The sequence below is a fragment of the Heptranchias perlo genome, chromosome 17, assembly GCF_035084215.1.
Source record: "Heptranchias perlo isolate sHepPer1 chromosome 17, sHepPer1.hap1, whole genome shotgun sequence".
In the NCBI taxonomy this organism is placed as follows: domain Eukaryota; kingdom Metazoa; phylum Chordata; class Chondrichthyes; order Hexanchiformes; family Hexanchidae; genus Heptranchias; species Heptranchias perlo.
In genome coordinates this window covers 26,830,185-26,853,519 of record NC_090341.1, presented here as the reverse complement: position 1 = coordinate 26,853,519, position 23,335 = coordinate 26,830,185, and the positions used below count along the sequence as shown (strand labels likewise).

Below are 23,335 nucleotides of genomic sequence, written 5' to 3'. Positions count from 1 at the left end.
CGTTTAGAGACCTGATTAACATAATATTTTAGGAGGGGTGGGATTTTGCAAACAACTGGGACTGTTTCCCGATAAGGGGGAAACACTCCCAGTTGAAATGGACGTGTTGCAGCCATCAGCCTGTGGCAGCTGCAAAGGTCCATTTGACAGGTTGGGGGGGAGACCCTCACTCATTGCAGGAGGCCACTCTGTCACTTTGGACAAAGTTTGGCCTCCGCCACCCTCCTCCTAACAATAAAATTCACCAACTTGTACACTTACCCCGGTGTCCAGACACATGTACGTACCTTGCGGATGCCCTCAGATGTACATCTTCCGGATGGGGGCCGCCGTAGCTTCAGTCATGACCTCCTCGGAGGGCGAACAGCATCACCAGCCTCGCCGGCCACGCCGTCCACCTGTGACACGTGGAGCTCCACAACACAGTGCTGTGACACATCCACCTGCACAGCAGGAGGGAGGGCAACCGCAGAGAGAGATGCGTCGCAGAGGGCACTACCCTTGCCACAGGGTCCACAGACCGAGGCTCAGCTTCCTGGACCTCTCTGAGTAGCAGTGCACACGGAGGCTCAGAGTCACTCGACATGTAGTCGTGGACATCTTCAGCCTCCTTCATGCCGAGCTGCTCCCGGCTGGCCCGAGCACCATCTTCTTACCTGTCGCTGTCAAAGTCACCACTGCCCTCAACAACTTCTCCTCCGCATCCTTCCAGGGTGCCACCGGGGACATCGCCGACGTCTCTCAGTCGTCTGCACAAAAGAGCCCTGCAAATACACCTACAATCACTCTGCAGTGACACAATGGGTGTCATCAGTTGTGGGTCTTCATTGTGATCCTCAGGAAAGGGCATTATTGCACAAACCAGACAAGATTCGCAAAGACGTGGCAGTAGTGGTGCCAATATAATATGTAATGTGAGTTGATCAGAAATTAAATATAAGTAAAAACCATGACAAACCCTCAAACATCCTTGTGCATCCCCTTCATGCTTACGACACGTTTGCCTTACGCTTCCTACTGCACATATGTGATGCATGCCCTGTGGCTGCAGCACAGGTAGTGGCAGGTTGAGTGAGGCTGACCATGAAAGAGATACATGAGAGGGTGAGTATGAGATAGAGCCATGAGATTGTATGAGGATTGGGTTGAGTGGTAGTGGCGGGATGAGTACTGGCAAGGTGAGTAAGTGCAGGTAAGATGAGGATGAGGTTTGAGTGGGTGTGAGGAGTGATGTGACAGAGTAGTGTTGGCAGTGCAGAAGGAGATGTGGGGTGGGGACGGTGATGTGGCAGACGGAGTGTAGGGGAATGAGTAAGTGTACTCACTTTGGCTGACCTACTTAGGTCATTGCAGCGCCTCTTGCACTGTATGCAGGTGCGCGATATGTTGGTGCAGGTGACCTCCTCTGCCACCTCGAGCCAGGCCTTCTTGGTGGCAGAGGCAGGCCGCTTCCTCCTGCCCGCTGGGGGGATGATCTCTGTCCTCCCCCTCCTCCTCACCCCATCCAATAAGAGCTGGAGTGAGGCATCATTAACCTGGGAGCAGCCTTCCCCCTGGGCTGCTCCATGCTGTAATTTTTCCTATTTCTTGCAGCATCAGTCAGTGGAGGACTGCCCCTTTAAATAGACCTCCTCCAGCTGACAGACCTTACTGCACATGTGCAGTCCACCCACCGCGCAGCTTAGCAGCGGGGAACCCGGAAGAACAGGTAAGTGGATCCAATCAGCCTGCGATTGCGTGCGGGGCAGACTGATTTCACCGGGTGCGTTACCCATGCGCCCAATCGACCCACCGCCGCGAACCTGCCGCCATGGTAATATCGGGCCCGATAACTCTGTTTCCCTCTCTACAGATGCTGCCTGATTTGCTGAGTTTTTCCAGCATTTTCTGTTTTTATTTCAGATTTCCAGCATCTGCAGTATTTTGCTTTTATTTGAGCGGTAGCTATTCCTCTCCTTGAAGGCTGCTGGCTCACTGGGAGGTGTCCTGATGGCTGCAGTGGTGCAGTCAATCACAGCCTGAACTTGTGGGAAGACTGCTATTGCAGCAAAGCCTACTTCCCTTTCCTGCCGACTGCTGGCATCCATGGAAAATGTTATAAAATCGTTGACCTTGGCAAAGACTGCATCAAGACTGCTTGATGCAGTCATGGACTGATGTCTGACTAATGTGACTGATGTCACCTTCTGCAGCCTGGAAAGAGTCCAAGGCAAAAACAATTAAGGGGCACAGTTACTTTGCCACAGGCAATGCATGACCAGCCGGAAGAGTTGGTTGTAGGTCTTGTAAGAGGCTCCAGAGGTCTGTGGCAGCCTTTCTGGAAAAGCAGACATCTTCTGATATAAATGTACCTAGATATAAGCCACACTGCATCCGCTTCGAGCCCCGTGCAATTGCATGGCCCTAACGCCCACTCTGGAGAGGAGCGAGGCCGTGGATGGATTTGAACACAAGGATGAGAATTTTAAATTTGAGGTGTTGAAGGACTGGAAGCCAAAGTATTTCAACATAATGGGACTAATGGGCAAGGGGGATTGGTTACGTGCAGTAGTATCTTGCATAAGCTGAAGTTTACGCTGATGTTAAATTGAACAAATGCTTTTTTCATATAAATATTCAAGGAAAGAGCCTTGTTGTGCTTTATTTTGGATTATTTCTGGGAATTGTTATTTGCAGATTTTATGCTGACAATACCTACTTGTTACAAACAGGATGTAGCTCTAGGAACTTCTTTAGGAACTTAAAACAATTTTATATGGCCCAAACTCAACTAAGATGCAAGCACCATTCAAGTGATCCCTCTGGGCTTTAACAATTTAGAAAAAAAATATTTAATTTGTTAAGTTATTACTCAACAATAGCAGCTTGGAGGTGGGGCACTTATTTAATGCTTGGAAATAGGTTGTCTATTCACTGTGTTGCCAGGGAATGGTGTATGATGCCGGGTGTTGTACACTTGGGCAAAGTCCACGAAACAAATCACAGGACCGGCTTTCAGAAATGTTAACCATCTGCACTTTTTATTGTTTCTTAGGGTCTCAACAAATACAAAGATAAACTTCAAAAACAGCTGAATGATATTGTGGAGCTGGTGAGAGGGAAACTTTCCAAACAGACTCGTACAACACTTGGTGCCTTAGTAACCATTGATGTACATGCTAGAGATGTTGTTGAAGACATGATTGAACAAGGTATTCAGCAAGTTATCCTAAAATTTGTAAATAAACATGAATGTCACTCAGAGAACATAAATTTCAGAGTGATTATGAATTATTTTATGCTGTATTTTATGTATATGATTAAATTTAACAATTCTTTCAATCAGAGGTCTCAAATGAGACTGACTTCCATTGGCTTGCTCAACTTCGGTATTACTGGGAAAATGAGAATGTCCGTGTTCACATCATCAACTGCAATGTAAAGTATGCTTATGAGTATCTAGGTAATTCACCACGACTGGTGATTACCCCATTGACAGATCGATGCTACCGTACTTTGGTAAGTTCTTAAAGGTAGACCACAAAGTTGTTGTTTCTCTAAATTTAGCCTATCTTCTTTACAAAGATGTAAATATAAAAGACAAGGGTCAAAATTTCTCTGGGGTTTTGCCAGTCTCCTGCTGTATCTCCAGCGGGAGCTTCCCGGAACCCCCGGAAAACGGCAGAGATCCAGTTGCGAGGGATGTGCATCTTTTGTGGGAGTTTCTAATTTGCCATGCTACTCTCTCTGCCCCGTACAAGGCAAATGATGGCATGAGGGCGGAGCCAAGCACAGGCAGACTCTACACAGTCAGTGTATCAGTGGAGGCCAGCATGCCAGGTGAGTCGAGATGTCTTGGTTTCCAGAAGGGAGAATATGTGCCCCACCGGTGGGATCCAGGCCAGGAAAGTGGCTGGGACCTCTGAATAAATTTTTAAAATGTTTTTGTATTAAGATCATGGTTAGGGAGGTGGCTGGGGAATCCCATTTCCCAGAGTGGGCAGGTAGCAGAACTCCTGGCCACCATGGGCAGGCGAGTGGTGCAGATGCACCCAAAGTGGTGATTGCCCTCAGCTATCCCTTGCTGCTGAGATGCCATCCCACTAACCCCATAAACTTTGGTGGTGGTCATTGCTGGAGGGCACTGGTGGGCACGACCTACGTATAACCTCTGGGATCGTGACCTGCGGATCTTCAGCCCTACAACCAATAATTACAATAATAGCAGATGGAACCTACCCTATTAATTTTCAATTTATAATAAAAATCACATGAAAATGTAATTCATCTCTTCAAGGCAGCTTCTTAAATCACTTTGTGTCCAAATAATGAACTGAACCCCTTTTGGTGTAATGTGCCTTGTTTTTGGTTTTAATGCTTTTATTCTTCCATGTGAAATTACTAGTGTTGAATGTATTACGCAGGTGCCATTTACAACAGTAGTTGATGCCCACTGTTCTACAAACTCTTGTTTCTTCTCCTTTTTGCATTTATCACTTTTCTGCTCTTTTTCTCTTGCATCTTAACAATAAAAAATATCCCAACACTGGACAAACAGGGGGCTCTGGGGGGGAGGAGCTAAATACGATTAAAATCACTAAGGAATTGGTACTCAGTAAATTAATGGGACTCAAGGCGGATAAATCCCCTGGACCTGATGGCTTACATTCTAGGGTCTTGAGGGAAGTGGCAGTAGGGATTGTGGATGCTTTGGTAATAATTTTCCAAAATTCTCTGGACTCGGCAAAGGTCCCGGCAGATTGGAACACTGCTAATGTAACACCCTTATTTAAAAAGGGTAGTAGGCAGAAGGCTGGAAATTATAGACCAGTTAGCCTAACATCTGTGGTGGGTAAAATTTTGGAGTCTATTATTAAGGAGACAGTAGCGGAACATTTGGATAAACATAATTTAATAGGACAAAGTCAGCATGGCTTTACGAAGGGGAAGTCATGTCTGACAAATTTGCTTGAGTTCTTTGAGGATATAACGTACAGGGTGGATAAAGGGGAACCAGTGGACGTAGTGTATTTGGACTTCCAGAAGGCATTCGACAAGGTGCCACATAAAAGATTATTGCTCAAGATAAAGAATCACTGGATTGGGGGTAATATTCTGGCATGGGTGGAGGATTGGTTATCTAACAGGAAGCAGAGAGTTGGGATAAACGGTTCATTCTCGGACTGGCAACCAGTAGCCAGTGGTGTTCCGCAGGGGTCGGTGCTGGGTCCCCAACTCTTTACAATCTATATTAACGATTTGGAGGAGGGGACCAAGTATAACATATCAAAGTTTGCAGATGATACAAAGATGGGAGGGAAAGTGGAGAGTGAGGAGGACATAAAAAACCTACAGGGGGATATAGACAGTCTGGGTGAGTGGGTGGAGATTTGGCAGATGCAATACAATATTGGAAAATGTGAGGTTATGCACTTTGGCAGGAAAAATCGGAGAGCAAGTTATTATCTTAAAGGCGAGAAACTGGAAAGTACTGCAGTACAAAGGGATCTGGGGGTCCTAGTGCAAGAAGATCAAAAAGTTAGTTTGCAGGTGCAGCAGGTAATCAAGAAGGCCAATGGAATGTTGGCGTTTATTGCTAGAGGGATAGAATATAAAAACAGGGAGGTATTGCTGCAGTTATATAAGGTATTGGTGAGACCGCACCTGGAATACTGCATACAGTTTTGGTCTCCATACTTTAGAAAAGACATACTTGCTTTCGAGGCAGTACAAAGAAGGTTCACTCGGTTAATCCCGGGGATGAGGGGGCGGACATATGAGGAGAGGTTGAGTAGATTGGGACTCTACTCATTGGAGTTCAGAAGAATGAGAGGCGATCTTATTGAAACATATAAGATTGTGAAGGGGCTTGATCGGGTGGATGCGGTAAGGATGTTCCCAAGGATGGGTGAAACTAGAACGAGGGGGCATAATCTTAGAATAAGGGGCTGCTCTTTCAAAACTGAGATGAGGAGAAACTTCTTCACTCAGAGGGTAGTAGGTCTGTGGAATTTGCTGCCCCAGGAAGCTGTGGAAGCTACATCATTAAATAAATTTAAAACAGAAATAGACAGTTTCCTAGAAGTAAAGGGAATTAGGGGTTACGGGGAGCGGGCAGGAAATTGGACATGAATTTAGATTTGAGGTTAGGATCAGATCAGCCATGATCTTATTGAATGGCGGAGCAGGCTCGAGGGGCCGATTGGCCTACTCCTGCTCCTATTTCTTATGTTCTTATGTTCTTATCTTAACCCTCATTTTATCTTTCTCAGTGCCCTTTCCCCCCAAATATTGTCCATTTCAAGTTTCATTTTAGAGCCTACTCTGAACAGATTCCTGTGATCACAGACTCACTTCCCTCAACCATCCTGACTTCTGATGAATTGCATAACTAACGGACTCACCAATAATCTGTCCTGCAACACAGAACACCATAACAATCTTCAACTATTATTTCAGAATTGTTCTTAAAACAAATAGATTGCAATAATTTTATTTTAATTTGTTCCTTGCTTTATACTCAGGCCTACTTATTCACAATTAGGGAACAAAGGAAAATATACATCAACATATTCTGAAATCAAAATAGATGCTACAATAGTGATGGAATATGAAAAATAAAGCACTTGTGTCGTGATTGACCCAACCAATGCTCATGAGTTACATGACCTTGGCTAGTTGATGATTTGTCATAATCTGTTGCTTCAGAATGTGTATTCTCTCTATATTGTTACTTGCAAGTTCTTCAAGTGTGAATGATTACTATTTAAACACTTCGTAATATAATCTGAAGATGATGGATGGATGTAGCTATGTACTGATCGTCCACCAATTATCACACAAAATGGAGTTAAAAAGATAGTTGGTGCAGGAAACATAATTTTTATGAATTTGAAACATACATCATTCAGGGATGTTGTGGAGAAATCTTTGACCAGATCACTTTCTTCCTGACAGATTGGAGCCTTTTTTCTGAACTTGGGTGGAGCTCCTGAAGGCCCTGCAGGGACAGGCAAGACAGAATCAGTTAAAGACTTGGCAAAAGCTGTTGCTGTACAATGTGTTGTCTTCAACTGCTCAGATGGGCTGGACTACATTGCTATGGGCAAAGTAATTGATTATTTGGAAACCTATTCATGAGTTGAAGCTCATTAAAGTTTGAATTTTAGATTATGTAACAGTGGCTGGGAGGGCAAACTGTTACCAAAGCTCCACATGTATAAGAAACAAAGACTTGCTTTTACATAGCACCTTAGAAATATTCCAAAGCACTTAATATACAATTACTTTGAAGTGTAGTGACTGTTGCTTTGTAGCTAAACATTGCAACCATTTTGTACACAAGAAGATCCCATAAATAGCAATGAGATGAATTAATTAATTAATCTATTTTTGGTGATTTTGGCTGAGAGAAGAATATTGGCCAGCACATCAAGATTGTTGCTCTTCTTTGAATAGTGTTGTGAGATCTCAAATCTCCTGAACCACTAGGCAGCACCTAGGTTTAACTTTCTCATCTAAAGAATGGAACCTCCAACAATGCAGTACTCCATCATAACTGAATTGGAATATCAGTACTGATTATGCTCAAGCCCTAGATTGTGGCTTGAGCCCACACTCTTCTGACAGAGTGAGAGTGCAATCAATAAAACGTAGTTGACACTGGAAAGCTCTCCAGTTTTTGACTGGCTGTCCAATGTTTCTCTTTTATTGTGGAGTGGCTATTGCTTCCTTTTCTTTTAACATCCCAAGTACTCAACACACTTCAACTTTGTAGCAGTGTGATAAAATATGTAGAATATTATATAAAAGATAATATCTGTGAAAAAATTGTTTTTTCCTCTTCAGTTTTTTAAGGGATTGGCCTCCTCAGGTGCCTGGGCATGCTTCGATGAATTTAATCGTATCGAGCTGGAAGTGTTATCTGTGGTGGCTCAGCAGATCCTTTGCATCCAAAGATCAATCCAAAACCATCTTGAGTTCTTTCTCTTTGAGGGGACTGAGCTACGACTGAATCCAAACTGCTTTGTTGCTATTACAATGAATCCAGGGTATGCAGGCCGCTCAGAATTGCCTGACAATCTGAAGGTACAAGTTATTTTATTTGCATGCAGTACTTAAAAGTTAGTTGCTAGCTTATTATTTCTGGCTGCTGCTTGATGAAGGCTCTAGCTGAACCACGGATCTGATTGTAGCATAGTTTGGTCACTGGGTATGGGTTCCTGAGAGGAGGCATGAGCCAAATGTGCAGGAGGTAATGCTTGTCCACAAACAGCCAGCCTCTCACTTGCTGTGCAGAGGAAAAGAGTAGGGAATGGAGGAGTACCGCAATGTAAATGTATCATGGTAGCTGCCAGGAAAGTGGGCACAGACCTGCATGATGCACTGCTGATAATCACAGACCAGTTGCACATTGGTAGAATGTGATTTGTGAAAGCAGTGGGTTTGTTTCAAGGAGCCCGCAGGGCAATGTAGGTGCCCTCAAAGATGCCCTGAAATTGGGGGAACACTTCAATCTGTGTGAACCCAGGAGCCCTACTCTGCTGTTTCCAATTGTCCATGGGGAATGTGATAAAATTGCATCAGTCACTTGCCTAATGAAAACAAACTGCAGACTGACTAACGGTACGGTTACTCCCTGTTGCAGTCTGGAAGGAACCAGAGGCAAAGAAGTAACCTTGACTGCAATAAGCAATGCAGTGCTAGCTGTGGTAGTGGGTTGCAGATCTTGCTGCAGGAGTCGATAAAACTCTAACACTGCGTCCCGAGCGAAGTGCAGCCTTCTTATGCACTGCTCCTCAGAGAAGTGCAGGGATGTTATCTTTACATAGAATGTACAGCACAGGAACAGGCCATTCAGCCCAACTGGTCCATTCTGGTGTTTATGCTCCACACGAGCCTCCTCCCACCCTATATCATCTAACCCCATCAGCATAACCTTCTATTCCTTTCTCTCTCTTGGATCGATACAATCTTTGGGGTGGCTAAGGATTCCAGAAGTATGCTTTCTTCTTTCTGGTGTTCTTGCAGCTGTAGCTGGATTTGCTCTTTCCTTCTGTTCTCGCTACTCTTCCTCCTCTTTCTCTAACCAGAGTAGAATTACCAGAAGGATCCCCATGTAGAAAAAGTACATTGTCAGAAACCCCATAAGATTTCAAAAGGTTGTACAGCTACTAATAGAATTTTAAAATTATCTAAGTAGCCAAAAACTACCAGTAAAATGTCTCTCAAACCTATGCAGCGTTTTAGCTGAGAGCAGGTAAGTATACCTTTAAATACTGATGCTGTAATGACCGCCTCCTGACCTGTACCGCCCATGATTTGTGGGCAAGTTGAAGAAGTGGTGGTGGCAGCGCTAATTAACATGAAAATGGCGCTGGGGTCCTAACAACGTCAGTTGACCCATGTTTGAATATTTCAATTTGTCCCCGGCCTGTTTCTGGTGGGAGCACTTGCCGCCTAAATCACGGTCTGCCCGAAAATTGAAACTGACAAACCTCCAGTAGTAAATTGGCAATTTATTTTCCTGATTTTTGTCTTGTTACTGCCGCACTTACAGGGTGATAGCGAGACAGAAGTTGGTCCCTGTTCTCTGTGGGGAAAGACTCAAGCCCCGATTGTAACCTAACTTGCCTGGCAGGAACGGGTCGGGTTCGAGTCAGGTCCCCATTTTACATCCTGCCTGATTTTACACTCGGAGCGTAACATTGGGTGGGGTGTAAAATGGGCGTCAACCTGAACCTGACCTATTCCCACCAGGCGGGTTAGGTTAAAATTGTGGCTTGAATATATGCCAGATGCTTCTCACAGTATTGGATATAAGACACTCATTAGAATAAGGGATCGAAAATACAATCTTCCACTCTGAGGTTCCAATGTGCACCACTGTTGTTTTGGCCTCAGTTTAATTGTCCAACACTAAACTTGTACTGTTTCTTCTGAAGCTGCCTTTACTTCATTGTAAAGATACAATGCACCTTTCGAACTTTGAGCACTGAATTGTAGTGGAACATATTGTAAACAGAGGCCTTCCAATACTTGGTACAACTGCTTGTGTGCGGCAAGCGGTTTTCTTTCATGGCTGGGCCTCTGAAGCCCTCATCTCTGACCTACTCAGCAGAGCTGGGAGAGGACCTTGCCCTCCAGTGATCTCCCTCCTGGGTTGTCCCTGCCACCAGTACCTGCAGCTATGTGCTCATGCTGGTTGTTTCACCATGTGCAGACTCCTCTGTCTCACTATCTAACCAAATTGGAGTGCCAATATCTGTGCTGGTGCTTGGGAGAGATGAAGCTCTGGACGGTGCATTCTCAGAAAAATTGACGTTCTCTGAGGTGTCTTCTTCAGGTGCCTCTTGCTATCAAGAAGGACCTAAAGGAAATAGGAAAAGGAAAAGGGCAAGAGTTAGGATGGCACTGAGAAGCTGGACATTAGCAAGTGACAGTCTTGAGAATGTAGCTGAAGTTGTGAAGCTTGCTGAATATTTGCCGAGTTGAATGAAGGGTTACAAGTAATATTCAGACACCCTGCTAAGGTAAGCCGCCAGCCTCACCTTCCCCAATGCTCATGGCTCTGCCTCAGCCACTAATCTTCAGGGTTTCTTTCTCTGCTTGGGTAAGGGCTATAACATTGGGTACTTCTCCACCTTTCTTTGTCCTCACCCTGGCATTATGCGCTGCCTTGTCCTGCAGAAAGAGAAGGTGAGAATTAGTGAGTGGCTGTTGAAAAGGCAAGTGGAGATGTGTGCATACAGTGCATGTGCTGAGAGCTGGGGAAGAAGCAAAATAGAATGAGAAAGGGGAGGTGATGAATATAAAGCCAATAGTGTGGAATATAAAGTGAGGAAGGAGTTGGTGGTAGTGCAAGTGCTAGGATGTGAGAAAAGAATGATGTTGGTGTGTTGTGTAAAGAGAGCAAAGGAAGAGGTGAGGGTGGAATGAGAAAGTGAGATGTTGTAGTGTGCCCTTGTGATTGAATGCTGAAGGAGGGGAGGTAATTGTTGAGTGTGGTAGGGGAAGAGGTGAATGGAGTGTTGGCAGTTCTTGCTGGTGGCACTGACCCTGTTGGCCACCTCTGTCCAGTCGTCCACAAGTGTGGCCCTCGGGATGCTCCTGAAGCTACTGGGGAACGATAACTCCTCCACCAAGACCTTCAGGGAGGCATCAGAAAACCTGGGAGAAGCTCTCTGACTCATCTCTCGTGTTACAATTGTTTCCAGAGTTGTTCACACAAAATTCAAAACAGGAATGCAACCTTGCTTTAAGAGGTGCATTCCCGCTTTAAGAAGACTTTAGGAGGCCCGCTGGAAATTGCGCGTGTTGTAGGTGGGCTGCCGGATTCCCGTGCGATCAGTTGAGCAGGACACCGATCATGTTGAAATAAAGCCTGGGAGTTAAAATCACCCATGTCTCACGCTCGCGACCTCATAGGGGCTTCCCACTCACTTGTCTGATTTGCGCCTCAAGTTAAAATTGGGGCTTTTTATGTCAGTCGGTTGTCCAAAGAGTATTAATCCCAATCCCATTATTCAGAACATAAATTGCTTCGTTTTTAAAATAATCTAATTAACAAGATTACCTTTCCCAAATATCTCACTTTATTTGTGACAATAAACGAATGGCTGATATAGATGTTATGGTACACTCCTAAAATATGTTATCTGTTTCCACTGGCAGGAAGGTTAATAACCAGAGGACACAGATTTAAAATAATTGGCAAAAAAGCCAGGGGAGATGAGGAGAATTCTTTTTCCTCAGTGAGTTGTTATGATCTGGGATACATTGATTGAAAGGGTGGTGGAAGCAGATTCAATAGTAACAGATGATCTCTGTACCTGAAATTTCAATGTTTTACAGGTTCTATTCCGGACAGTAGCTATGATGGTTCCTAACTATGCATTGATAGCTGAAATCTCTCTGTACTCATATGGCTTCCTTAATGCCAAGCCATTGTCAGTGAAAATAGTGATGACTTATAGGTTGTGTTCAGAGCAGCTTTCATCACAGTTCCACTACGACTATGGCATGCGTGCAGTGAAAGCTGTTTTAGTTGCAGCTGGCAACCTAAAGCTGAAGTTCCCCACGGAGAATGAAGATATTCTGGTGAGTTGCAAAAAAAGGTACGTTAAGATAAGAGCAAAATACTGCTAATGCTGGAAGTCTGAAATCAAAACAGGAAATGTTGGAAAACACTCAGCAGGTCAGGTGGCATCTGTGGAGAGAGAAACAGAGTTAACATTTCAGGTCGATGACCTTTCATCAGTTCTGAGGATTCGAGCACTTTCTGTTTTTATTTTACATTAAGAGAAGGTTAAGTGGGAATATTTCCTTTTTGTTTGATGTGTAGATTAGACTTATCTCAATCACTATCAAAGACCAGAAAGAAGCCGGATGGGACTTTTTTTTCAGCTGTGGAGCAGATGTGGCAAGTGACTACATAATGGCACTATGCTGAAAATTAGATAAACTGCTACCTCTGAGTTCATGGATTTTTTTTTTCTATTTTGGTAGTCTTTGAGAAGCAAGACAAACATTTTTGATATTTCTGTGGATTTTAGCTAACCTTTAGTCAGTTAGAATTCTAGTGTTCGATTACTTGTGAGTGTGTGTCCTTTTGTCTCAAGCATTCAAATTGTACAAGAGTAGTTAAAAGATTACAACCATTGGACTATTAGATAAATTCAAGTTACAAATGCTTTCTTACCTGATGAAAGGATTTATATGACCTCTAAAGCCTGTGTTTATGAACACTTACACTGCTTCCTGTATCTCATCAAAAAGGTAAATGCTGCAAGGATTTTATTTAGGTTTTTATTTAAATGGAGATGATAAATAACTTTACATTTTAGTGGCAAGTAGTATTGTTATCTATCTTGTAGAAGTATGTTTTGATCTATATTTTTTCCAACCTGCAGTGGTTCTGTTTAAATAACTTGCAAGCAAGATATTTCCATTTTGTCTTTAGTTGCTGCGATCAATCAAGGATGTGAATGAGCCCAAGTTCCTATCACATGATATTCCATTGTTCAATGGTATCACAAGTGATCTATTTCCAGGTGTTGAACTTCCTGAAGCTGACTATCGGGTAGGGATGTTTTTCAGTGATTATGTAACTTGAATCAAATGCCTGGAAATTAATATTATTTATGGTAATAGATCACAATGAGAAAAATCTAATGAATACAATTTTTAAAAACTTATTTAGGTTCCTTCTCCTTGCCACATGCATTTTTTAAAGTTATTTCCACCCCTTTCTTTGTGAGAGATTTTTTTCCTCTGACCCTTTTTTTTATTAGTTCATGGGATGTGGGCGTCGCTGGCAAGGCCAGCATTTATTGCCCATCCCTAATTGCCCTTGAGAAGGTGGTGGTGAGCCGCCTTCTTGAACCACTGCAGTCTGTGTGGTGACCGCTCTCCCACAGTGCTGTTAGGAAGGGAGTTCCAGGATTTTGACCCAGCGACAATGAAGGAACGGCGATATATTTCTAAGTCGGGATGGTGTGTGACTTGGAGGGGAACGTGCAGGTGGTGTTGTTCCCATGTGCCTGCAGCTCTTGTCCTTCTAGGTGGTAGAGGTCGCAGGTTTGGGAGGTGCTGTCGAAGAAGCCTTGGCGAGTTGCTGCAGTGCATCCTGTGGATGGTACACACTACAGCCACAGTGCGCCGGTGGTGAAGGGAGTGAATGTTTAGGGTGGTGGATGGGGTGCCAATCAAGCGGGCTGCTTTGTCCTGGATGGTGTCGAGCTTCTTGAGTGTTGTTGGAGCAGCACTCATCCAGGCAAGTGGAGAGTATTCCATCACACTCCTGACTTGTGCCTTGTAGATGGTGGAAAGGCTTTGGGGAATCAGGAGGTGAGTCACTCGCCGCAGAATACCCAGCCTCTGACCTGCTCTTGTAGCCACAGTATTTATATGGCTGGTCCAGTTAAGTTTCTGGTCAATGGTGACCTCCAGGATGTTGATGTTGGGAGATTTGGCAATGGTAATGCCATTGAATGTCAAGGGGAGGTGGTTAGACTCTCTCTTTTGTTGGAGATGGTCGTTGCCTGGCACTTGTCTGGCGCGAATGTTACTTGCCACTTATGAGCCCAAGCCTGGATGTTGTATAGGTCTTGCTGCATGCGGGCACGGACTGCTTCATTATTTGAGGGGTTGCGAATGGAACTGAACACTGTGCAATCATCAGCGAACATCCCCATTTCTGACCTTATGATGGAGGGAAGGTCATTGATGAAGCAGCTGAAGATGGTTGGGCATAGGACATTGCAGTGAGGAACTTCTGCAGCAATATCCTGGGGCTGAGATGATTGGCCTCCAACAACCACTACCATCTTCCTTTGTGCTCGGTATGACTCCAACCACTGGAGAGTTTTCCCCCGATTCCCATTGACTTCAATTTTACTAGGGCTTCTTGGTGCCACACTCGGTCAAATGCTGCCTTGATGTCAAGGGCAGTCAATCTCACCTCACCTCTGGAATTCAGCTCTTTCTTTATCGTCAGTAAATAAAATAATACTTGTTGTCTTTTTTTTCCATTTAGCTTTTCCTTGATTGTACCATTGAATGCACTATCAAGCAAAACGTGCAGCCAGTGAAGCCTTTCCTGGATAAAATGATCCAGACCTATGAAATGATGATTGTGAGACATGGGTGAGTGAGAGCGAAGTAGTTGGGTGTTTCAGCTTTGCACAAAATAATTGAAATAATTTCTGACTGTGTGTGTATGTATATATGTTGTATATGTATATACTTTTCTTCACTATAATGTTGATGTTTTGTGGTAGCTTTTGAAAAGCCAGATTAACTCACCTATTTCAGTTATTAAAACCATCATATATATAACACAACTACAACTTGCATTTATATAACACTTCTCATGTAAGATCAACATCTAAGCCAGTTGACACTGAGGAGGAAATAAAAAGTGGAGAGTGAAAAACAGTTATGTTGAAGAAACTAAGTCCTAATCAAAGAGCAGGGTCTTGAAGGCAGGTAGTGAGGTGGTGAGCCATTGAGATTTTGGGAGGGAGTTCTACAGCATGGGGCCATGGTGGCTGAAGAAACGACCACCAGTGGTGGAGCGGAAAGTGTGGGGAATAAGAAATGGCTGGGGAGTGGGTGTGTGTGTGCTGGGATGAATGACTGAAGCCAGAGTCAGGGTGGGGTAAGGATCATTTGTCTGATAAATTTGTTCTGGATTATCTTTGAAGTGAGGGCAATTGGATGGTGGTAGTAAGGACAGTAGTGGTATGGATTGTGGGACTGTTGGTGTATTGGGGATGGGAGGGATGGTTCAAAGTGAAGTGCTCCTCGATAAGCTTATCTCTGAGATCTCTGGCAGCTAGGGATATTGGTGGTCACTGCTAGAGTACGCTCCCAATGCCAACGGTGCCGCCTGCACCAACAAGGCGGATGGCACATTTCCAGCTCATAATAAATGTGCGGTTCCTGCCCACCATATTGGAAACTTAGGAGGTCATTTAGCGCCTAAAAAAAGGGCACTATGCTGCTGTGTTTCTAGGCGGCTATGAGCAATGCCATGGGAGATCTGTTTATATCTGTAAAAAATGGAACGTGGCTCATCAGCATGTCAATGATTCAGTTATTGAAAGGATATGCATGATAGTCAACTTCCATAACTCTGACACTTTAGGCAGAGAAAGTTAATGATTTAATTAAAGTTGACAGCTTATTTTACTTTAATGCTTCATGGAATTCACCACTACACATCCCTTCCTCCAGGGAGTGTTTGTCAGAGATTTCTACAAAATGTCCAAAGTGCTATCGAAAGTTACTTGAATTTGTTTAACTTCACCCTGTGACCCTTTACACGGGATGGGGGGGGGGGGGGAGGGAGGGGCACGCCCCAGGTTAGTGGGATTCATTGCCGTATACCTGCATTATTTAAGGAAAATATGAATTGCAATAATATTTATCAGAATGCTATTTGCTAGCTCCAGGACATGCTTGTCCCCTCTTTTATGAGGCCTTTATAGAGGATTGTGTCTTCCAGTAGCCTAACCATTACATAGCATAAAACATTATCCTGTGTGTGTGTATATATATATATATATATATATATATATATGTGTGTGTGTGTGTGTGTGTGTGTGTGTGTGTGTGTGTGTGTGTGTGTGTGTGTATATGTATAAATATATGTATGTATACATACCCAAGATGATTTAAATAAGTTAACCGACTACAGAATGTAAGCCACATCTCAACTGTATAAATAACCACTATCCATTGGACCTTATGGAACACAAATGTATGGCTATCAGTTGAGGACAGGATCAGGCTTGTTGCCTTCCTCTCACTCATGTCATCAAATTACTTACTGATTCTCACAATCCAGCATCATATGTGAAGAATAGTCGATTGAATAAGGGCTGCCAGCACTGTTGGAGCTGAAATCAGTATGAGTCTCCTTTAGGAGAGAGGGGGAGAACGTTTGATAAAAGTAAAAATTGGCGGCTTCTGGGGATTCTGCCTAACTCTGGTTTTGGACATCACATAGGAACAGGTGTAGGCTATTTAGCCCTGCGAGCCTGTTCCACCATTCAATTAGATCATGGCTGATCAGTACCTCAACTCCATTTACCTATCTTTGCTCATATCCCTTGATACCCTTACTCAACAAAAATCTATTGATCTCAGTATTGAAAATTTCAGTTGACCCAGTATCCACAGGGGGAGAGAGTTCCAGATTTCCACTACCCTTTGTGTGAAAAAGTACTTCCTGATTTCCTTCCTGAATGGCCTGGCTCTCGTTTTAAGATTGTGTCCCCTTGTTCTGGATTCCCCCACTGGAGAAAATAGTTTCTCTGTATTTACCCTATTGAATACTTTTATTATCTTAAACACCTCAGTTAGATCAGCCCTCAACCTTCTAAACTCAAGAAAGTACAAGCCAAGTTTATGCAATATTCCAGCTGGGGTCTGACCAAGGCTCTGTACAACTGAAGCATCGCTTCCTCCCCTTTCTATTCCAGCCTTTTTGATTATTTTTTGTGCCTGTGTACTAGCTTTTAGTGATTTGTCTATCTGGACACCCAAATCCCTTTCCTCCTCATAGTTCCTAGTCTCTCGCCATTAAGAATATATTGCGATTTATCTGTTTTGGATTGAAAATGAATTATCTCATACTTCCCCACTTTGAACTCCATCTGCCACAGTTTTGCCGACTCATTTAATCTGTCTATGTACCTTTGTAACTTCCTGCTCCCATGTACACAACTTGCTATTCTTCCTAACTTGGTGTCGCCTGGAAACTTGGATATACAGCTCTCTATTGCTTCATCCAAGTCATTGATGTACATGGTGATAAGCTGAAGCACCAGTACAATCCCTGGGGAACATAACTTGTCACATCCCGCCAATCAGAGTACATTCCATTTATCCTTACTCTCTCTCCTACCTCCCAACCAATTACTAATGCATGTCACAAGGTTACCTCCAATTCTGTGCGCTTTTATCTTTGCTCATAATCTCTTGTGTGGAACCTTATCAAATGTTTTCTGGAAGTCCATATAGACAACGTCCATAGACATCTATGGTAGTGACCTCCTCAAAAAATTCAACTAGATTAGTCAGACATAACCTACCTGTCACAAATCCATGCTGACTATCTTTAATCAGCTTATACTTGTCCAAGTGTTCAGTCATTCTGTCCTTGATGATGGATGAGACAGAGAATGAATTCCATCCCATGCAGCAATAAAAAGTCCCCATCTGAAATTATTATCAATTTCGTCAACAGGAAAGAATTTCATTCACTGAATGTGCAGATTGTGAGTGATGCAAGCCATCTCATTATGCATGTCAAAGTATGCTACCTGGGAAGCAGCCAGGATTCTTTTATTCTCAGGCCATCCAGGATACCTAGATTGCTTAGCCATAGCAGTGTGTCAGGATGACTGATAGAATACCAGGGGCACCCACTTTAACTATGGTTGAAGACATCTCTTCGTCATCTGAGGAGAGAGGTTGAAAACAGATACAATGAAACATTGATTACTACTTGAATAATAGTTGAGCAGACCATCGACATTCTTAAGTCCCATTTCCATTTCCTGGATAAGTTGGGGGAAGCCCTGCATGCAATCTAGCAGGGGTTTCAAGAATTATAGTGGCTTGCATTATTCAGTCATTACAAAGGGATTGGTCCTTCCATCTGCAGAAAGTGAAGAGGAAGAAGGTGGAGACAACCCTGATCATGATGAAGATGCTCAGGGGAGAGAGAAGGTGGCCAGCAACATGTGCCATCAGGCAGGAAATCATCATCTTTTTCCAGTAGAAAGAGTGTACTCCATCTGCATAATACAGAAAGTCCTTAATGACTTGCTTTCTAGTAATCATTATTCAACTCTGTGGTAGCTCTAATATCCTCTCGGGAAGAGGACACTTGCAAACATTAATCATCATATGACAAGAATAACAGGAGGCCGCCACTAAAATAATGCACAGATACCCTGAATTGCTGAATATTAACATCTTTGCCTGCATATTTTCCCTTTATTATGTGCTGTTCCTACTATCACTACTTCTTATCACTGTTAGTACCCCTTGTGCCTAAAACTTTTCTCACACATGATCTTAACCTCTTACTCCTTACATTGTGCTGCCTCAGTTTCAGGAGGTAGTGAGGTTTGTGGCTAGGACTGTACTGATTGAGGTGGCACTCATCTCAGTGATGCCGATGTCCTTGAAGGACTTGCTTCCAGTGTCATGTCACTTGTGGATCCAATGCATACCAGGCCCAGCCAGAAACTCATTAGAAGGGGTTGCATTGCCACTATCAGCGAAACATCTGCAAGCATTCCTTGCAACCCAATAGTGCTTAGCATGGACTAGGTTGGGCCAATGGTCTGTGTGAGAGCTAGTCAAATAGTCTCAGTCATTGGTGCCACTTCAGAAGACCTCCCCAAGACCTTCCCTTGAAGTACTGGTGCTGCAGAAATCTCCTGGACTGCCACGCTTACCAGTGTATGCTTCATGTCCTGTCATATCTCCTTTATGGTGTTGCAGATGTGGTTCTAGGCCTTCTCTAACATCCACTATCTGAAATGAGACAGTCTTCACTACCTGCACCTAAGATCTATGCTCCTGATTCACAAATTTTTCAAAGACTGGGCCTCTGAGACCTTGGTCCTTGGGATCCTCAGTCGAGAGCATTTTTTTCTGCTTCCAGGGAGATATGGTTGTTTCCTCATTATTCCATCCCATCTCCTACTGCTCACTGGTGTTCTGTAGTTCATCCTGTGATATACCCCATGTCTCACTATTTACTGTCTCCCAGGTGGGTGTATCTGGGCTCGTGCTTGAATAAGTAAGACACAGTGATAGATTCGGATCAATCAGATGCTAATATATTGTGTGCTGTGCTGCTATTGTGCAGAGTGTGCCTGTGTGTTAGTGAATTTGGTCGTACAAAGCTGCACACTCTTCTTCCCCCACTCCCTCTATGCTGACAAATTACAAGGGTGCCTCATTATGCTGTATGATCTCAGGTTGGGAAAGCCCTCTCCTATCCTAGTTCTGTCATGGCAGCTATATCTTGATTTCTCTTGCAAGCACATACAAAAATTAGAATCTAGGAGAGCAGATAGTGCACTCCAGTGCCGAAGCTGAATGCAGGATGCTATACCTGTTTCCGATTTATCCTCAAAGCAGAGTGCCCTTCAGCCCCAGAGGGAGCTACCCTCTATTGTCCAGCTCTTCCATCAATATGTCAAGGGCCTTAATCATCAAAGGGGAGAGTTCTCCCAATACAAGTCTCTGCCTCGATCATGTCAAAATTGTATCTTACCTTTTAAAACAGGTAAGCAGCAGCTCTTTAAGAACAACTGCCATGCTGGATATTCTGCTCCTCAATCAATCGTTGCATTCTCCACGCTTCAAGCAGCATATGCCAATCATATTAGTAAGCTGATCTCACAAAATTCCATGAGATCAGTTTATTTCTCTTCCAGTATGCTAACTGGGCTGCGCACTGTGGTTCTGGTGGCAGACAATTATGTCGGGATTTCAAAATTATTGCCATAGAGAAAGCAAAAAATCAGACGTAAGTTAAACATTATTTACCTGGATTATCATGTAACCACCAAGCTTTTAGGTGGTAGCCACAGTGGTTTCGTGTAAATAAATTAAACATGTAAGCTTGCACTAAGATCATTAATTTGTTGATTTTGAATTTTTAAAACCTGAAATTGAAAAGAAGATCGCTAGAAAAAGGAAACTGGAACATTAACAATATATTGTTGTGTAAAGCAAACTGTCAAATTATTTGTTCTATTTCCATTAACTAGGTTCATGCTTGTGGGGGAGCCTTTTGCTGGAAAGACCAAGATTTTGCATGTGTTGGCAGACACACTGACAATTATGAATGAACGTGGTTTGAATGAAGAGGAAAAAGTTGTTTATCGAACTGTAAATCCCAAATCAATTACCATGGGCCAGCTCTTTGGACAGTTCGACCAAGTCTCACATGAGGTATGTGATTTATGTCATTCTTTTTGGGAATATGTAATTTATGGAGGGCTTCCAGATACAACCATGTTTGCAAAGGAATCTCCACACCTAAAATTAGTCCTGTACAGAACGAAAAGGGGGAAATTTCAAAATAATGGCTAGGAATCAAAAAGAGAAAAAAAAATTCCCTCACTGCTCTGTGTCCTTTTGTAACAGTTCTGTCTCTTCCACAATGTTTTTTTGTTTCTGTTAGTGGACACTGTACATATTAGCCGTGCAGTTTTTTTTTCAGTATTGCTTGCATTAACCACCAGGTCAGGAGTTAAGATCTGCCAGTCTAGTAATATACTTTGTTGGGATTTATGAGTGCTCTAACTTGCAAACAATTTAATGCAGAGTCTGGGATTCCTTTAATATTTTGTTCAGTTGCATGATTGTGGATACCCTCGTCAAGGAGCCTCCCTAGTGCCTGAAACCGCCTGGGTTTAAGTATTTATTTGTCATGAGGGAATTAATGTTTTTCAAAGTATAATTTTAAAAACATATTTGCTTACAATTTTATCAAAATAAAGTAGACAAAAGAATACAAACTATGTAATCAAGAAATGAAAGGGGAGAAAATTCCTTAAATAATGAGTCTAACTGTCTAAACAAGATCAAAATTTCTTGTGCACCCCAAGTTATATTTTCCCCAGGTTATGCAACTGTAGCCAAGAGGGTGGGCAGACAACATATTTTCACGCTTCTTGCTATGACCCAACATCCAGGAAGTGTTCAAGATGATCATAGTCACATTTCCCCCTCGGAGAGGTGCTTGTCCTCTACTTAGTTTTACCTTTAATTAGCAAATCAACGTATATTTCCATTTTATGGTTGATCTTCACTACTTTTCCACCATGTACAGTGGACCGACGGCATTGTTGCAAATACCTTCCGAGAGTTTGCTTCTTCAGAAACCCCTGACCGTAAGTGGGTGATATTTGACGGACCTATTGATACTCTGTGGATTGAAAGCATGAACACAGTACTGGATGATAACAAGAAGGTAAATCAGTGTTTCAGCAAAAATGTGCACTCAGATTCTTTGCTGGACTAGATGTTTTTATGATTTGATGGACATGTAATTTGACTTCAAAAAAGTTAATAAATCCATATTAAATGCTGCAAGCTACTTTGTAACAGTGCTATTCTTTAATAGCTCTGCATCATAACAAGATAAAACTGCACTGCAGTACAGGCTGTGTTTTTGCAGTATTAAATGGATCATTCAACAATAACTTGCATTTATATAATGCTTTTAATGTAGAAAAATGGCCCTGGGCAATTCACAGAGGCATAATCAGAAAAAAATGACACTGAACCAAAGACGTTGATATTAGGAAGGGTGACTAGAAGCTTGTACAAAGAGGTAGCTTTTAAGAAGAGTCTCAAAGGAGGAGAGAGAGGTGGAGAGGCAGAGAGGTTTAGGGCGGGAATTCCAGAGCTTAGGGCCGAGACAGCTGAAGGTACGGCTACCAATAGTGGGGTGAAGGGAGTGGGGAATGCACAAGAGGTCAGAGTTTACAGACTGGTTGTAGGACAGGAGGAAGTTACAGAGATTGGGAGGGGCAAGGCCATGGAGATATTGGGGGTGATTTTAAACCCCAAGAACGGGTGGGTTGGGAGCAGGTGGGAGTTGAAAATAGTTGTTTTTTTGGGTTGCAACCACAAAATCTTTGGACTTTGCATTCCCAGTGGGAAGCCTGTACTTCTACGCGCCGACGTTAAACCCAGAAATAAAGCTGGGTTGCAGTCGCGACCCAAAAAACAACTATTTTCAACTCCCGCTTGCCCTCACCCCACCCGTTCTTGGGGTTTAAAATCACCCCCATTATCTCTGTGACAAAGAGCTGAAGTTACAGAGGACTATTGTGAAGTACAGAAAAAGTGGAAGGTATTTTTCAAATGAATGAAAAAGTAAAGCCCCAATTTTAACCCCCTGCGCCCAATGAGAATGGAGCGTGCGAGAGTTAAAAAAAAGTGTAGAGTACGTACCACCACCCCCCCACACTCCGTTCGCAATGCATTCTCGCAAGCTGCTATTTTAACTTCCGGGTTTCAGGAGACATTGGAAGTGCTTGCTGAAGGCAGGTGAGGACCTCATAAATATTTAAAAGTCAGGGTCCAATGATGTCATTAGGACCCTGGGGCGATTTTAACGCTGGGCCTCGTGAGTCATGCACATTGCCGACCGCGTTGTGGAAAGCAGCTGCAAAACAGTTCAAGGGCTAGAAGAGGCCAAGCAAGGTAAGATTTTAAAAATTTTTAATGGTTTCCTTGTGGGCCAGATGAAGCCAGAGTGCTCCTCTGGGCCGCACAATCTTGGGCCTCTCCAGGTCTTGGCTTACCCCTTCTCCGACCGCAATTGCGTCCCCAGCAGCAGCGTACTGCCACCTGAAATTCCTTTCCCACCTATCGGCCAGGTAGTGATTCCAGTCAGGTTTGGGCAGGAGACTCTGCTCCAGCATTTAGGTGAGGCCCGGGGGTTAAAATGGCCTGCATCTCTTGCTGGAATGGTCATGCGAGCTTGTCGCTCGCCTCAAACCGCCCCCCCCCCAACACTGCACTTGTTAAAATCGGAGATTAAGTTTTAAAAAGTTTAATGGAGAATACTGAATGTTAAACCTGAGTACTCTCCTTTTTGAGCTCATCAACTATCATGGTAATGATCAATTGTTCAATGATCTTTAAATAATTACCGTTTTTATCACCAGTTATGTTTGATGAGTGGAGAGATCATTCAAATGTCTCCGCAGATGAGCCTAATTTTTGAAGCCATGGACCTTTCCCAAGCCTCGGTAAGAGCCATTTTATTTCCTCCTGCATAATTGTAGAATTGAAAGTGGTCAAT

General features: G+C 43.3%; 1 protein-coding gene across 1 annotated transcript in view; it reads left to right on the top strand.

Moving 5' to 3' along the window:
* The window catches only part of dnah12 (dynein, axonemal, heavy chain 12), a 239,166-nt gene that overhangs the window by 90,939 nt on the left and 124,892 nt on the right, over positions 1–23,335 (top strand). The window contains exons 24-33 of the mRNA XM_067998764.1: positions 3,035–3,191; positions 3,326–3,498; positions 6,937–7,089; positions 7,828–8,067; positions 11,833–12,078; positions 12,941–13,060; positions 14,516–14,625; positions 20,283–20,466; positions 21,350–21,490; positions 23,199–23,282. Coding sequence (XP_067854865.1) covers positions 3,035–3,191; positions 3,326–3,498; positions 6,937–7,089; positions 7,828–8,067; positions 11,833–12,078; positions 12,941–13,060; positions 14,516–14,625; positions 20,283–20,466; positions 21,350–21,490; positions 23,199–23,282 — 1,608 coding nt within the window. The remainder of the gene's footprint in view (positions 1–3,034; positions 3,192–3,325; positions 3,499–6,936; positions 7,090–7,827; positions 8,068–11,832; positions 12,079–12,940; positions 13,061–14,515; positions 14,626–20,282; positions 20,467–21,349; positions 21,491–23,198; positions 23,283–23,335) is intronic.